We start from the raw sequence: 17,848 nt of genomic DNA, 5'->3' as shown, positions 1-17,848 counted from the left end.
TATTCCATATCTCCCTTTCTCTCTTTGTGGCGTTCTCTACAAAGTGACTTTAATATGATATTTGCTGTCTTTGATAAGCCTATGAGATGTAGTTAAGTTTACTATTTAGTTTATTAAACTTTTTTACTGAGAGCTCTCTCTGTTGATTGTTGTTCCTCTAGGCTTAAGGAAACCTGATATTTTTTGTGATGCCCCATTTTGCGCGGTTTACTGTCCCATAGTTTAAATGCAAGCCCTTATTTTTTATTTTTCAGTGGAGGGTGGAGGGGCTATGACTGCTCTGTTCCATGATGACTGGTATACTTTTTTGGGGGGGTGGGCTGTCTTCTCCTTTTTTCTGGAGAGGACTTTTGATGGTCAAGGCAATTTTTTTTTTTTTTTTTTTTTTTTTTTTTTTTAATTTTGTGTGTGTATGCACGTATTTGCTCATGTGGGGGGTGGGTGGGGGGTCCAGGTGTCCTTTGTATTTCCAACCCTACCAAACTGGATGTATTTATTGTATTTGTGGATCGGTATGCCAACCTTCAATCTAAATAAATATGAATAATATTAATATTCTGTCATGGAATTCACGGGGCCTTAATTCACCCCAGAAGCGTACTAGTACTCTGAAGCTCCTTTATAGGAAGAATATCCATTTTGCTTTTATACAGGAGTCACACCTTCTTGAAGTTGATGTACACAGATTTAAGAATAAATACTATCATGTGATTGCCTCCTCCTGTTACACCAAAAGGAGCAAAGGGGTTTTTATAGCTGCAAAACGTAACCTAAATTATACTAATTTGGGTACAGGAGGATCTGATGATGGTCGAATCACTTTTTGCAAAATAGCTTATAATGGTATTAAGATTGCTTTGATCTGTGTTTATGCACCAAATTGTTTTGATCAGCATTTTTATGACTCACTAGCCTCTATATTAATAGATCTTCCAGAGTACCAGCTTTTAATAGGGGGTGATTTCAATGCTGTATGGCTCCATGACATTGATAGAACAGGAGTAACAGAAAGTAGAGATCAACAGCTGGCATCTATAGCATTACAGAAATGGTCTACAGATCATGGTGTGATTGATATTTGGCGCCTGATGAATCCTTCCACCAGAGAATTTTCTTTCTTCTCCGCTCGACATAAGACTTTTTCAAGAATTGACTATATTTTTGCATCCAAAACTCTTTTTAGTGATATTCACAGAACTGGAATGACCCCAATCTCATTATCTGATCATAGGCTGTTTTATGTACTTTATCATTAAGAGCTAGTCAATCTAAGGCTGTCCGCTGGCATTTTAACACGTCTCTACTTCAGAATGACACTTTTAGACGAGAGCTTGAGGCTGAATTGAACGAATTCATCACAATAAACAGTCCATCAGTTGATGATCCTCGTGTGTTATGGGATGCGGTTAAAGGTTGCATCAGAAACAAAGCGATTTCATTTGCATCAAATCTCAGTAAATCTAGAAAACATCGTATTGAATCTCTGGAATCTGAAATTGTAGCACTTGAGCAAGACATGATAAATAATATTTCTTGTGAAAATACCTGTAAGCGACGGAAATTACTTGGTGAACTTAATAGTCTGTTAAGAAGGGAAGCAGAATTTATTATCCACCGCACTAGGCAGAATTATTATATGAACAGTGCTCGACCTAGCCGATTGCTTGCACATAAAATACGAAAAAATGACAATCTAGCAAATATATCTTCAATTAGGACGAATGAGGGGGACATAACATCTGATCCCATAAAGATTAATAGCACCTTTCAGCTGTTTTACCAAAATCTTTATAAGTCAGAGGTGCTTCATGAGGATAAACTCTGCTCTGAATTCCTTAGGCCATTGCATTTACCTAAGCTAACTCAGGAGGCCACCTGTCAGTTAGAGGCACCTATCACTCTAGAAGAATTAAGGAAAGCCATCCAATCAATGAACAGAGGAAAATCTCCAGGCCTGGATGGATTACCACCAGAATTATATGATGCTTTCGGGCCTCAGCTTGGTCATTTGCTGTTAAATATGTTTAATTTTGCTATTAAAAGAGGCTCCTTCTCTGTTAGTTCTAATATTGCAATCATTTCTCTTCTACTAAAAAAGGACAAACCATCTGATGACTGCAGCTCCTACAGGCCTTTAAGTCTCCTGAACTGTGAAGTTAAGCTTTACGCTAAGGTTTTAGCTACCCGTTTAGAACAGCATATGCCCCGTTTGGTCCACCATGACCAAACTGGGTTTATTAAATCCAGATTAGCATCTGATAATGTCCGTCGCTTACTCCATATTATAGATTCAGCCTCAGATTCGGAAGATCAAAGTGGCATTCTCTCATTAGATGCCGAGAAGGCTTTTGACCGGTTGGGATGGTGTTATTTATGGTCTGTACTCCAACACATGGGCTTCAGTGATAGTTTTATTTCTATGATTAAATTATTGTATGTCAACCCTTCTGCAGTTGTTATAACGGGCAACACTTGCTCATCTAGGTTTCCAGTCTCCAGATCCTCTCGTCAGGGCTGCCCTTTATCTCCACTTCTATTTTCTTTATCTCTGGAACCTGTTGCTCAGGCGATACGACAGTCAGAGGTTTTTGAACCAATTGTTATTCACAATACTCCACATCATATTTCTCTGTACGCGGATGATATTTAGATTTTTACAAAAAATCCATCTAAATCTCTCCCACATCTCTTTAAAATTGTTGATGTCTTTAGCAGTATATCAGGTTATAAAATAAATTGGACAAAATCAGCCTTGATGCTATTGGGAAGACCGGGTGATCAGACTCCCCTCTTTAATATTCCAGTTGTTTGTGAATTTAAATATTTAGGAGTGTCCATCCATCCCTCCCTTAACTCACTAACGTCTGCTAACTATAATAAAGTCTTAAGTGATATTGATGGTGACTTGAAAAGATGGGGTATGCTCCCAACCTCCTTTCAATCCAGACTTTCAGTCATCAAGATGAATATACTGCCCCGCATTAATTTTATCAGTTCCATGATTCCTCTAGCTCCACCAGGTGGTTACTGGAAGAAGCTCCAGTCCATTATTAGTACTTTCTTATGGAACAAAAAGAAACCCAGAATCAAAGCTGCTACTCTGCAAAGGTGTAGGTCCTCAGGAGGTGTTTATTTGCCCAATTTTGAATGGTATTCATGGTGTTTTATTTTGCGTCCACTTACTACTTGGCTGAACTCAGAGACTCTAGTGTCATGGCGCCCTATCGAAGAGCATCTAATCTATCCACACAAACTGTCTAATCTGATATACTCCAATATACCCCAGAGGACAGTAAAACGCGATTTTGGGCCAATAATTTCGTATCTTTTTATAGTACGGCATAAAGTCCAGCGATTTGCCAAAATTCACAATCAATTCTTTGCTCAATCCCCTATTTTTCTTAATTATTCTCTTCTAATCGAGAAAAAACCAATTGTTTTCCCAAAATAGAGGGATAAAGGAGTCTGGGTTTTTAAAGACATCATAGGAAGAAGTGGGCTTCGTGAATTCCATGACTTAGATAGGTCTTACAACCTACCAGGTACTTTTTACTTTTATTTACAGTTACGTGCAGCAATGTTCGCTCAAGGTGTTCCGTGGGGCACTGAGTTGGAAAACCATCCTCTCCATGCTCTTTTTGACACTAAAGGCAAAAACAATGGTATTGTTTCTGATTTATATAAATTCATAACCAAGGCGTCATACAAACCTCTATTTCTTAATAGACTCTGGAAGACGGATATTAGTACTCCCTCAGATCTAGATTGGCAAACTATATGGTAAAATGTATCTTTGTCTTCCAGAAATCCTGATCATCAAATGATACACTACAAATTTATTCATAGGTCTTACTTAACTCCTCGGAGACTACAACAAATGAAATTCAGAGATAATCCATACTGTGATTTTTGTCCAGACAATACCATCGCTACTTTCTATCATATGGTTTGGCAGTGTCCGGAGGTGAATAGTTTTTGGAATAATGTCTCGTGTATCATGTCTAACTTAACTGGAAAGGCCATTCCTCACTCACAAGCTTTGCTTTTACTTAATGACACCTCATCTCTAAAACTAACCATAAACAACAAGCGTCTATTGTTGGCTGGTGTTACAGCCGCTAAAAGAATGATAGCCTGTCGCTGGAAACCCCCACATGCACTGTCGGTGGGGGAATGGCTTTTTGCTTACCGGGATATTGCACAGCTTGAGCTTTCTACAGCTCGCCTACATCATGCCAAATCATCAAATATCAATTGCTGGTCAAATCTATTAGAAAAAATTTCTGAGAGGTTATGAATGTTTGTGGTCCAACTCGTCCATGGTTTACATGATCTTTGTCTGTTTGGTTTTATGTTTAGAATTATTTAGTGAATGGGAATGTCATGGGATTCCTGGATGGCAAGGGGGAGTGGTGTACTTGCTTTGTGTTTTGTTGCTGCTGTTGTTTTTGTTTCGTGTGTTTTTTTTTCTTTTTTTTTTTGCTCTCTGCATTTGGATCCCTTATTTGGGGGGGTATGGGGTGGGGGTAGAGTGGGTTGGTGGGAGTGGGAGGGTGTGGGAAGGAAGGGGGAAGAAGCATCTGAGCAGGTGGTTTTTTGTTGTGTTTTTTTTTTTCTCTCCCTGGACTGTGGGGACGCTTCTCTCTATATATAAATAAAAAGTTGATCACAAAAAAAAAAAGAATTATATAATAATTAGTAGAAAACAATATAGAACAATATAGTCCTCCTTCAAATCCATTATTCCTTCAGTTAAAACTGTTGAAATTTCTTGAATTAGTGGACCACAGAATTCTGCAAATTATGTGGAAAGCTCTGAAGAAAATTTTCCCAATCAATATACGGAAGAAAATTGAAAAAATAGAAAATAAGTATAACTTAAAACAAACAGAGATCTTTAAAAAAAAATCAGGACAAAATTGATGGAACGTGTTTGTGTAAAAGGTATCAGTTTATGGAACAATCTGGATACAGAAGCCAAAGAATGCAAACAATTGCATTTAAAAGAATAAGAAAATCCAGATTGATGAAGAAATATCATGTTTATTGTAAAGTTAAGTGGGTTTTCTTTTTTTTCTCTCTCTCTTTTTAGCACCATTGTCATATTTTTTTTCTTTGAATCAAAAAAGAATACAACTATCTGTGTTTGACGACAGCAATTTTGTGTTATTTTATAACTTTGTTGTAGTTTTGTTTTTTAGTTTTTTTTTAATTATACGTTTATAGGAAAGTGTTTTTTTTAAATTGCGTAATTTGTCTTTTTTTCATTATAACATTAATTGAAATTTGATTTCTTGGGAAAAAGTGACAGATAAAATAAGCTTAGTCTTCTTTCTGTTCCCTTTCATTCAAGGAAAGAGATTTGTTGTACAGTAATTACATGAACTGTTTTGTTTTTCGTTTAATGAATGAAATGTAGAAAAAAATGAAAAAAATGAAAATGAAGATTGCTGAAGAACTGCTTAAAATAAAGAAATGGATAAAGTCATGAAAATATCTGAATTCCTGTGAGTTGACTTAGTGAACCAGAGCTCAGAGTTTCTGTGGTGACGTCCACTCGCCCATGAGCTGCTGAAAGCTGAGCCTGCGTGGAGGGAACCGATACTGGAAAGTTCTCCAGTAACAACTGTATCTCCGGATGTTTGATAGCAGGAGGGACAAAGCTGGACTATGTTCAACAGTAAACTTTCAGATCAACAATGCAGAGTAAGTGGTTATGGAGAGAACATCCAGGGGATGGATGTGATGTATGTTGACACTCCTGCCACTAGGTGGCGTCATCTCAACTCTGGACAAATGAAAAAGTGCCATCTTTCTAGACCTGCCTGGTAGAAATCACTCATTTGTTGCATCCAGAGAGGATTCACTGGTGTTTGTTTGACGTTCACCACCTTTGATAAACGTGGCAGCCTTTTATGTGATATTTGAGGAGACTAGAATCTTGTGAGCGTCCTGAGTTAGATGTGTGTATCGGTACGACTCACCGTGTACAAGTACTTCACTTTACTGGATAAACATGTTGGACTGGTGCTGATTCTCTGTTAACAGCAGCTTCGTGTTACTTTAGAGCAGACTTTACACTGATTTAACATTTTATACTGTTGTTTCTCTTTCAGGGAGGGGAGGGGTCTGACATTCACATTTGTATTTACACGGTTTCTATAAATGAAAATGTAGAAATATAATATTTTTAAAAGTAAAAAAGATGAGTGGGTTGGAACCCGAATGCGGGATAATAAATGTGGCTATTTGTCGGCAGCAACAACATCCAGAGGTCACAGATCAGACTGAGGCGCCGGCGTTTCCTGGCTTTTCTGAAACCTCTTCCAGAACAAGCAGCACGATGCTGAAATGTTGGCTCTGATCGTGTCCTGAGGCGACACCGAAGCTGGTAGGAACCGCACACCTTCCCCGGTGAACACCAACCTCAGACCTCCAATCAGTTAAGTGATGTAGCTGTGCACAATTGACCCACCACCTTTCAAAATAAAAGCACACAGCTGAAACTCAATTAGACTGAAACAATAAGACTGACTGAACTAATTATGCAAAACAAACACAATAAACACACATGAATGAAACAGACACCATCTTCTGCAGTAGCAGATGTGAAACAAGTAAGACCAGCATCAATCTACAGAAGGGAGGCGGGACGTAGCCGAGATTTCCATCTCTGTAATATCGCCAACATCAGGAGAATAAACTGGAAAATAAACTTTGAAAAGATCTGTTAGGATTTTATGAAATAGTTTAAAGGTGTGAAGGGTTTTTCTATAAGATTCTGCACCAGGGGCCTGTACTACGAAGCAAGTTCAACATATCCAGGATATCTTTTCCTTATCCAGATTCACTAAGCGGGACAATTGCAATCACGCTAAGCGGTCACACGACGGTGGTTATCAACTCGGTAGATCGACCCAGCTTTCTCCAATCTGGATATGAGCGCGTGCACATAAAAGGGGCGGTGTTTTCAGCGCATGACCAATCGCAAGCATGGAGAAGTCCGCTGTCAGAGCCGCTTACTTCAGTAGCGAAGAGCAAACAATAATTTTACGGAAATATGATGAGTATAGGCATATAATACAGGCAAAAAGCAACACAGTTGCAGCTGCAAAATGCAGGAAAGACAGCTGGCAAAAGATCGCTGACTGTATAAATGCGTAAATTCATAGGGATATAGGGGTTAATTTGTGCCGGATCCTGCCGGAACAAGATCCGGCACCTCTCGATTTTGGCCTCCCTGCGTTCCGGGACTTATTTGGGCAGATCCGGCACCTCTCGTATATATAAAACAATAATAATATAAAAAAGTTTTTTTTAATGTATAAAAAATAATAATATGCATAAATTCATTTACAGAACAAATCCCAAGCATTTCATGTTGTTTATAAAGATTTAACGTCATTTGAAAGAGTCGGAGATTTGTTGATGCAATGAAAAGATGGGCCAGCAAACCACGCCCCCGACCAAAAAAACTTTGGAACTTTGCTGGATCTGGGGAGCCAGCAGCGAGCAACGCAAACATGTCAAAAAGACAGTTGAATTTACTGTCTTTTTTCAAAAAGAAGGAAGAGTTGCATGATTCTTCAAAACGAATCAGAAAAGCAACAAGCGGCGATGAGGGCAGCTGCAGCGGAGCACATACACATGAATGGATTTGTGTCGGTTGCTGTGGATTATGTTCTCACTACAAATAAAAAAACGGGCTGAAGCCCCCCATAATTTGATCTCAGCCCCCCCAAAATTAAGAGGACATTTTTCCCTTTCCAACGATACCAATATCGTGTTTGTACAATTTAAAACGGCGTTATTTTGGGGTTGATGCAGCCGCGTCGCTGCTCCATTCCCAGTTCCGACTTCCGACTTCCGAGGTACGCACATGGGAGCAAATAAAAAATAAATATAAAAACATAATTCAAAGCGGTAAGTAGGCTCACTTTCATATCTTAGAAATACAACAAGTACAAGGCTTTAGTGTTTCTATCACTCTCTGTTTTAGGATGATATCAGTATACAAAAGCACAATGAAATAGCATTGACATTACTTGCAGCAAACAGAAAAAAAAATGACAAGAAGAAGATCGGAGGAATCCTCTCACGATCCGCGCACCGAGCTCCACTGGATTCTCTTCGAAAGGGCATGTCATTTTCCAAGAGAGCTGATTGGTCAGTGGGCGGGGCTTTTACACCCGGCGATCTGTATCTCGAACATAACCTGCTCCGGAGCAGGTTAGCGGTTCAGCATAAGTTACCATGGCGATGTGCCCCGGTAAGAAGTGAACCACCGTCGTAGTCCTGAAAACCCAGGGTTAAACCTGAAGTTACCTCGCTAACCCCAAATCCCGCTTCGTAGTACAGGCCCCAGCTGTTGCTCTCAGGGAAGGATCCCCTCCTGGTTTTATGAGTAGACTGTTTAGCTGAGTTTATGTGAAGACAACAAAGAGAAACAGATGTTTTAAAACTGATAGATCCATCCTGCTTTTCTCAAAGTGTTAAGTTAAAAGTAAGAAACAATCATCAGAAATATATGGCTCAGATAAGGTTTAACATCTGCGTCTATAACGTACAAAACACCTACTTATTCAGTATAAATATGGATCAATGACCACCGTGTGCATTTCTCTCCTACCTCTTTGGTTTGAAATAAATGAAATAAATTCAGAGGAAAAACCCGCTGGGATGCATCAGAGTCCTGCGTGTTTCTGTCTGAACAAATGACTTTCATGTGAACGTTAAAATTAAAATCTACAACATGTAAATGTAGACGTTCATGAAAATCCCAGAGTTCACACCACCAACGGGGCAGCAGCTACTTTTCACACTTGTTGTCTTAATGTAAATTCTTAATCTTGTGTTTTAATCTAGCACACGTTTTTTTGTTTAAGTGACCTTTATTATTAATAATGTTAATATTAGAATGTGCATTTCATTTGTAGTAAGTAAGACATCTATATGGAGCAGACATTATTTCATTCATGTTTTAGCGTACACCTTTAAATGGGGGCGTATCCCACACCTGTGCAGGTGAACAGGTGACAGACACCTAGAGCTTTATGATCAGTGTGATCAGACGCACAGTGGTACTCACATGAGCCTCAATCGGCATAATCACCAACTGGTAAGTGCCTTTTACTTTGCTTGTTTACTTGTTATTATTTACTTGTGTTGTCCGCTTTGATGTTTCGTGCGCGGCTTTGCTTTGCTTTTGTGTTTACAATGCAGCATTATTTCCCCACATGAAAACAAACAATTAATATCTTTCACAAACTTATTGGCAACAACGAATTAGTTAAAAATAACGTGCAGTATTTTTGCGTTGCCATTCGTGTTCATTTAACAGCGTTTGTGGTGTTATTTGTGTTGAAAGTTTGCTGCAGTAAAATCGAGCTGTATGCACTTCCTGGTTTCCAGCGCGTGATGCATGCTGGGAATTGTTGTTTTCTTTGCAGTAAACGCCATTCATTCATATAGTAAACAAACTACAGGCCCAGTTTTGGGCAAGTTTTCATTATATTACTGAGAATATATTTGATATGTCAATTTGCTGTTGTTTTTGTCCGTTATTCTTTTGATAGTTAGATATACATATGATATTTTGGATATCAAAGTATTTGTTTTGAAAATAGACAACATTTATTATGGATTGATGAACTGATTATTTATGATTATTTAATGTGATGAATTGATGCTTTATGAAAGTTATTATGGGTTTAAGCATAACATTATTGCTATGTTAATTGGCATAAAAGGCTTCATAATTTATATTATTTATTTGGGTTATGTGACACACATTAGAATGGCTTCATCGTCATAATTGTCATTTATTTTATCATCATTTTAGGTTATTACCTGGGAACTTTTGCCAAATTATCTTAAAGGAAAATAAATGAAGAAAAATAGATAACCCTGAGTAATATCCATTTTTTTATGCTGATTGAGAGCCCCGTTCCGTAGGGGGGGGCCCAATAAAATGGAACACACTTTTTTATTTATCTTGTTGAGTGTTGAGTATTTTATTTATTTATTTTATTGAGTGAGTTGGTGGTGTCTGTTTTTAATTGTTGCACTTTTAATGTTTGTCTGGCTGCTGTCTTGGCCAGGCTTCCCTTGAAAAAGAGGTCATTGTATCTAAATGGGACCGAACTGGTTAAATTAAAAAGAAGAGTTCCTCTGTAAACGCTACGTGAAGTCTCTGTTGACGTGAAATCTATAAGAATCATAAACTATAAAATAATCCATCCGTCTAAAATAAAACCTAAGTTAAATTTTTGTGTTTTTATTTGTGACTAATTACAAGTTGACCAGTTTCCTGGTTCCCTCCCCTGCAGATCTGCAGCTTGAAGACGGGTCTGAACAACACGAGCTGAACACTGAGAGCTGACAGCCTCCGTTCTCTGCACAGACGCATGATTTGTAGATCAGCGCTCAGACTAGTTTCAGCTTTGAGGAATTGAAACTGTCTCAGTCTCAGTTACCGAGAGGTGAAATGGCGCAGAAAGGAGATCAGATGGACCAGGAAACCTTTTCTTGTTCCATCTGTTTGGAGGTTTTAAAGGATCCGGTGACTATTCCCTGTGGACACAGTTACTGTATGAACTGTATTAAATCCTACTGGGATGAAGGAGAGAAGAAACTCCCCAGCTGTCCTCAGTGTAGACAGACGTTCATCCCGAGGCCTGCGCTGGTGAAAAACACCATGTTAGCAGCTTTAGTGGAGCAGCTGAAGAAGACCAGACTCCAAGCTGCTCCTGCTGATCACTGCTATGCTGGACCTGAAGATGTGGCCTGTGATTTCTGCTCTGGAAGAAAACTGAAAGCCATCAAGTCCTGTTTGGTCTGTCTGGTCTCTTACTGCGAGAAACACCTTCAACCTCATCATGATTCATCTTCATTCAAGAAACACAAGCTGGCGGATCCCTCCAAGAACCTGCAGGACAACATCTGCCCCTGTCATGGTGAGGTGATGAAGATGTTCTGTCGTACTGATCAGAAGTGTATCTGTTATCTCTGCTCTGTGGAGGAACATAAATGCCACAACACAGTCACAGCTGCAGCAGAAAGGACTGAGAGGCAGAGAAAGATGGAGGTGAGTCAACAACAAATCCAGCAGGAGATCCAGGACAGAGAGAAAGATGTGAAGCTGCTTCAGCAGGAGGTGGAGGCCATCAATCAGTCTGCTGATAAAACAGTGGAGGACAGTGAGGAGATCTTCACTGAGATGATCTCTCTCCTCCAGAAAAGAAGCTCTGATGTGAAGCAGCAGATCAGATCCCAGCAGGAAACTGAAGTGAGGAGAGTCAGAGAGCTGGAGGAGAAGCTGCAGGAGGAGATCACTGACCTGAAGAGGAGAGACGCTGAGATGAAGCAGCTCTCAGACACAGAGGACCACAACCAGTTCCTCCACAGCTGCCCCTCACTGTCACCACTCAGTGAGTCCACACACTCCTCCAGCTTCAGCATCCGTCCTCTCAGATACTTTCAGGATGTGACAGCAGCTGTGTCAGAGGTCAGAGGTCAACTACAAGACATCCTGAAAGAAATGTGGACAAACGTCTCACTGGCCGTCGCTGAGGTGGATGTTTTACTGCCACAACCAGATCCAACGAGCAGAGCTGGATTCTTAAAGTATTCATGTGAAATCACTCTGGATCCAAACACAGTAAACAGATATCTGTTACTGTCAGAGGAGAACAGAAAGGTGACTTTGATGAAGGGACATCAGTCTTATTCTAGTCATCCAGACAGATTTACTGATGTTCGTCAGGCCCTGAGTAGAGAGAGTCTGACTGGACGTCATTACTGGGAGGTGGAGAAGACAGAAGGTGGAGTTTATGTAGCAGTTTCATACAAGAATATCAGCAGATCAGGGGTGGAAAGTGGATTTGGATTGAATGACAAATCTTGGTCACTATATTGTACCTCAGACAGTTATGTATTTATGTACAACAACATCGCAACCTCCATCTCAGGTCCTCAGACCTCCAGAATAGGAGTTTACCTGGATCACAGAGCAGGTGTTCTGTCCTTCTACAGCGTCTCTGAAACCATGACCCTCCTCCACAGAGTCCAGACCACCTTCACTCAGCCGCTACGCGCTGGTGTTAGGTTTGAATTTTCTATTTTTTACCGTTCTGGACGCTCAGCTGAGTTCTGTAAACTCAAGTAGATGTGTTTCCTCTTCATGTTCTCATCTCAGTTTTTATTGATTCTCTTTTCTTCTCAGAGACGAACGTCTCAAACTCTGATTGATGGAGGGACATTGTTGTTCTATAAGTTGATGTTTTGTTGTTTTTTCCTTTTTTGGAGGTGGAAGTCATTCTTTAGTAGCTTCACCTGGGAAATATTCATGTTATTAACATCTTCTATGTCTGTAAAAAAACATAGAAATCACCTGTGTTATAATTGTTGTTAACTGTTAGTTTGGATGTGTTTCTAGGTTTTATTTCTTTTCTTCTCCTCTTTTTCTTCCACTTCAGGGACTCAGACGACCCACCAGACCTTCTTCATCTCTGATGTCATGTCTGCATTCACACTGGTTTCCTCCTTCATTAGCAAAACAAATGTTGTTGTTTTCTAAAGCAGTGAAGACGTTTTTAAGGTGAAATAACAGCAAAGCGTATCTGACGGCACCGACTTCTGAGATCTGCTTGGTTCTTGTTTAACGCTGCAGAGGTCAAAGTTCATGAAATGGTGACAGATGTTTGTTCTGTCTCTGACTTGTTGATGGTTGTTTGTTGACGTGTGAGAGAGGCTTTGTACATGACAGAAATAAACCGCCACGCTTTAAAGAAACTCCAGCACATCCCAACGGCTCTTTATTTGCACCGCTGAGACGAGAAGAAACTCATTTGAACAAAAACGCTGACTAAAGATTAAAGTATTTCTGAGTTTCATTTTCCAGACATGAGCACAAAGTTAATGATTTTCAGAAATGTTACTGACCAACAGCCACACACTCCAGCTTGGATAATAAGGTAATAAACGTAGCAGGGGTTCAAACTACCTCAATGCTGAACTTTAAACAAGTGCAGGCCCACATGGTTCCCTTTGAGGTTGAAAGATACGTGTTCGTTTGTCTGGAGAACCAAGAAAGACTAGTGGAATGGAATCACAGGTTAATACAACTTTTAATCATGTCAAGCACAAGGTTGTTCCGGCCGGATGGTACACTTCTTCTCTGACCACGTGGGTAGGAGAGAAATGCACACGGGGGTCATCGATCCAATCTTTTTTATACTGAAAAGGAGGGTGTTCTTTGCAAATGATTTTCATTGGTTGAGCCTAAGAGACGTGTCACTTCCTGGGGTGTCAAGCCTAGCTCACAGGTGAGTCTCCCCACAGCTAAGCGTCCGCTTATTCCCCCATGGCATGTGTATTGTTCTTTTACTGGTTTTTAAATGTCTTAACAGTCTTGGGCCATCTTATTTATCTGATCTGCTTTTACCGTATCAACCCTCACGGACCCTGAGGTCCTCTGGCACCGGCCTTTTAACCATTCCCCGAACCGGGACAAAAACCCACGGTGAGGCTGCATTCAGCCATTATGGCCATTATTTATGGAACAGCCTGCCAGAGAACCTCAGGACCGCAGAGAACGTTGATACTTTTAAAAGGAGGCTCAAGACACACCTTTTTAGCTTGGCTTTTATCTGATCTCATTTACCTAGTCTTTTCAGCTATTTATTGTATTTACTTTTTTTTTTTTTTATCTTCTATCTTTTACCTGGATCGTTAGTGCTAAGCCATGTCACCAGTCCACTTATTGTGTGTGTGTGTGTGTGTGTGTGTGTGTGTGTGTGTGTGTGTGTGTGTGTGTGTGTGTGTGTGTGTGTGTGTGTGTGTGTGTGTGTGTGTGTGTGTGTGTGTGTGTGTGTGTGTGTGTGTGTGTGTGTGTGTGTGTGTGTGTGTGGGCGTGTGAGTGTATGCACATGTGTATGAGTGTGAGTGAGGGTGTGTGTATGCGTGGGGGGGGGGGTGGGGTCGTATGGGATGTTTTAAATTGTACTTTTGATTGTTATTTTATCTCTGTATGTAAAGCACCATGAGTTGCATTTACACTGCATGAGTTGGTGCTATACAAATAAATAAAGTTTAAAGTTTTGCAAATTAATTTCATTAGGAGAGTCAGATCAAGGAGAAATCGCCTTAAGGTGTCACCTTTCCCCCGTCTCCTCTCCAACAATGTGTATTTGTATTTAACTTCATTAGAAGAGCCATATCAAGGGGAAATCAAGGGGACATATTATGGCATTTAATGTATATTTTAAACAGGCCTTGAAGACTTTAGATTGTCTTAAAAACAATCTAAAGCTTGTTTTTTCTACATAAATCATAAATCCAGCCTGTGGGCCCTGTCACAAGTTTTACTGCTTCTAACCCCTTTTTCTGTGCTCCATTCTAAGGGAAGGGGGGGGTATGATAATGAGGCTCTGCGCTGATTGGCTCCCTGAATGACGTGTAGCAGGGGAGGAGAATAAACCTCGCTCCGCCAGAGCAGCCCGAGCCTGTAAACACTGAATTTTCACAAATGGAAACTTTATTGTTAAAAAAATAAAATATGAGTTGTATATAAATAACATTTATGCACTATTTCAGTCGGATCGGCCCGGCGGATGCTGAACGCTGGCCCCGGAGCCATGCCGGGCGCCCGGCTGGAGCAGCGCGCATCACCGCGGCTTTAACCGGGGAATCTGACCGGTTCCGAACGGCCGGGACCGTAGGAACCGGCCTGGACTGGTAGCAGGGACTCCTGGGGACCAACCAGCGGAATTTCAGCCGGATCTGCCCGGCGGATTCTGCGTGACGGGCGCTGCAACTCCACGGCGGGCGCACAGATCCGCTCCGGGGCGCATCCGCGGCGCATCGCTCGTTACCGGTGATCAAACCGACAGATTTGGCTGAAAATCGGTAAGGGTGAAGCTGGTCCGACCTGGGACAGACCCCAAGGACCCAGCTCCCAAACCACCCGGGAACCTGGATGATTTAACCCGGATCCGCTCTGCCGCGGCGCCGCGTCCGACTGGCTGAAGGAAGGACCGCTCCAGCAGCGGAGAGAGCTGGTTGTGGGCGTGGTTTCAGCAGCGGAGGCTGAACCTCTGGAAATCTGCTCCCGTCGTTACGTAACGACGGGAGCAGATTTTAATCGGCTCAAAAAAAACCTGGTCCTGCAGACTTTGATGTTTCCTCTTTGCCCATGATTTCTTTTGTTAAATGTGAAATTCAAACTCTGTAAAGGTGTAAAATCAGCTCCGGCATCAAACCTGTTTCCGTCTGGTGAAGCTGTTCTTTTTTTTTTTTTTTTTTTTTTTTTTTTAATATCTTTTTATTTCACAATAATTTTCACAATTCACATTTTCACATGCATGATTTCTATTATACCCACATTCCTACCCTCCCCATAATTACCCTAGGAAAAAAAAAAACATACATTAAGGGAGAACAAAATTAAATAAATATAAAAAAAAAAAATAAAGTAAATAAATAAATAAAAAAATATATATAATGGCAGCAACAGCGATATCAAACTATATATATATCCATACATACATACAAACATACATACATATAAGGCACAAGTTCGAAAATAAAGATACTCATTAGTCCCCTTTGGAAAAATTATCCAGTTTTGAAAATAATGGAAACCAAAATCCTTGAAAAATATGACCCCGGTTGTATTTTTCTAAAGTTAATTTTTCCAATGGTAAAAAAACTGAAATTTGATCCAAAAAAAACTTGAAAGTTGGAGGGGAATCATCTTTCCAAAGTAAAAGTATGCATTTCTTAGCGAAGTATGTGATCATAATTAATATCCTGCTTTTTTTCCGGTCTAACTGAAGATCCAGTGTGTCATTTAATAAATACAAATTGGAGCTTAAATCAAAATAAATTTCTAATACTGATTGTGTGAAGGAATTAATTGATTTCCAGAAACTTATTAAAAAGGTGAAGCTGTTCTGAGCAGCAACAAGTGAATGTAAGGATGATTGAAATGTTTCTGAGGGAATAAAAGATGTTTTTATTTGAAACCTGTGGTGGCGCCGTGACTGGGTCCTGGACCCGGGAGGTTTCAGCAGAACCTCGAGGTCCAGATGTGGTTCCAGCGGCAGGACGACGGTCTCATCCAGGACCGGAGCTCCTGCTGGAGGTGTTCTCCCCGCGGAGACTCAGCAGGTGAGGGTTTGAGACTCACAGCTGAAAGACTTTTGTGGTTTTGACTCTAAGTGTCAAATGTCTAAACTCAGAGAGTCCATCATGTCTTTCCTAATGTGACGCCACTGCGTTGGCCAGATTGAGACCCTGTTGGGGGTTTGTTCCATTCATGTTTTGGACCTCACAACTCTTTTACAACAGACAGATTGTTGACTGAACTATTACTATGACTGGAAAACCACCCAGACATGCCAGGAAGAAGCTCAGTGGACTAACATGATCACTGGTGTCCTGGAGGTCCCAGGTTCAAGTCCCTCACTGAGTTTCCTTTGGAAAAGCATTTTGAACAAAATTCTACTTCCAACATTGGAGTGTAAAGCTTAAAAAAAAGCATTTCGTTGTGTCTGACAAGTAGCTCAGAGGGTTAGATGACAGCTCTGTAAACCAGACCAAACCCTCGCAGCTGAAAGGTTTTTGTGTTGTTGACTCTAAATGTCGATAGAAAACACTGAAAGAAATCCAGAAAACTACGTAGCTCAGGGTGTCAGAGAGCTGCCTGGGGAGTCAGAGGATACAAGTTCAATCCCTGGGAGGATCTGGGTCTAAGTGATGGATCCACAACTTATGATGGATTCAGTTTTTAAGTCCACCGCCTGAAACCAAAGGTTAAATGCGCTACGAGAACCGGCCTCAGTGTGAAGGGGATCGGTGGCGTGGTGGGTTTGTTCACGGCTGTAAGGCACCAGGAGGTCGGTGCACGCCGGTTCAATCCCGACGCCGGTACCTGGAACCCTTAAAACTGGAGTCACTGTGGTGGGGAAGGGGAGGAGGTGAGGGTGTCTCCTCCCCGAAATACGGGGACACAGAGGTAGAGGGTTATGGAGGAGGAAGCAGGAGCAGAGGGGGTTTTAGTGCTCAACATGAGACTACAAGAGGATAGAGTAAATTACTGATGTAACTAAGTTAATTACAAAAGTAGTAAGAAAGTAAGTTATTTATGTTGCTAAGGTACTAATAAAGTAATGCCCTGTATGTAAGTAACTTAGATTTGTTGTTTGTCAGGATCAGAAAGTTACTGACATAACTAATCTAAGTTATTTACAAAAGTAGTAAGAAACCAAGTTACTTAGTAAGTTATTTACGTTGGTAAGGTACTAATAACGTAATTCTCTACTTATGCTAGTAAATAACTTAGATTTGTTATTTATGTCATGAACTCCCCATCCTCTTGTAGTCTCATGTTGAGCAGTAAAACCCCCTCTGCTCCTGCTTCCTCCCCCATAACCCTCTACCTCTGTGTCCCCGTATTTCGGGGAGGAGACACCCTCACCTCCTCCCCTTCCCCACCACAGTGACTCCAGTTTTAAGGGCTCCAGGTACCGGCGTCGGGTTTGAACCGGCGTGCACCGACCTCCTGGTGCCTTACAGCCGTGAATTAAACCACCACACCACCGATCCCATTCACACTGAGGCCGGTTCTCGTAGCGCATTTAACCTTTGGTTTCAGGCGGTGGACTTAAAAACTGAACCCATCATAAGTTGTGGCTCCATCACTTTGACCCAGATCCTCCCAGGGATTGAACTTGTATCCTCTGACTCCCCAGGCAGCTCTCTGACACCCTGAGCTAATCTGTCAGTAGTTCCCTGGATTTATTTCAGTGTTTTCTATCTACATTTAGTGTCAAAACCACAAAAGTCT

At 40.9% G+C, this 17,848-nt stretch overlaps 1 protein-coding gene across 1 annotated transcript; it reads left to right on the top strand.

The window, feature by feature from the left end:
• Positions 1-9,024: 9,024 nt before the first annotated feature.
• LOC133425248 (tripartite motif-containing protein 16-like) lies at positions 9,025-12,796 on the top strand. Its single transcript, XM_061715991.1, has 2 exons — positions 9,025-9,118; positions 10,329-12,796. The coding sequence occupies exon 2, from the start codon at positions 10,487-10,489 to the stop codon at positions 12,164-12,166; it is 1,680 nt and encodes a 559-aa protein (XP_061571975.1). The 5' UTR covers positions 9,025-9,118; positions 10,329-10,486; the 3' UTR covers positions 12,167-12,796.
• Positions 12,797-17,848: the final 5,052 nt, after the last annotated feature.

This window comes from Cololabis saira, chromosome 24 (genome assembly GCF_033807715.1).
Source record: "Cololabis saira isolate AMF1-May2022 chromosome 24, fColSai1.1, whole genome shotgun sequence".
In the NCBI taxonomy this organism is placed as follows: Eukaryota; Metazoa; Chordata; class Actinopteri; order Beloniformes; family Belonidae; genus Cololabis; species Cololabis saira.
The sequence above is the reverse complement of the archived record's forward strand: the minus strand, read 5'-3'. Positions and strand labels throughout refer to the sequence as shown.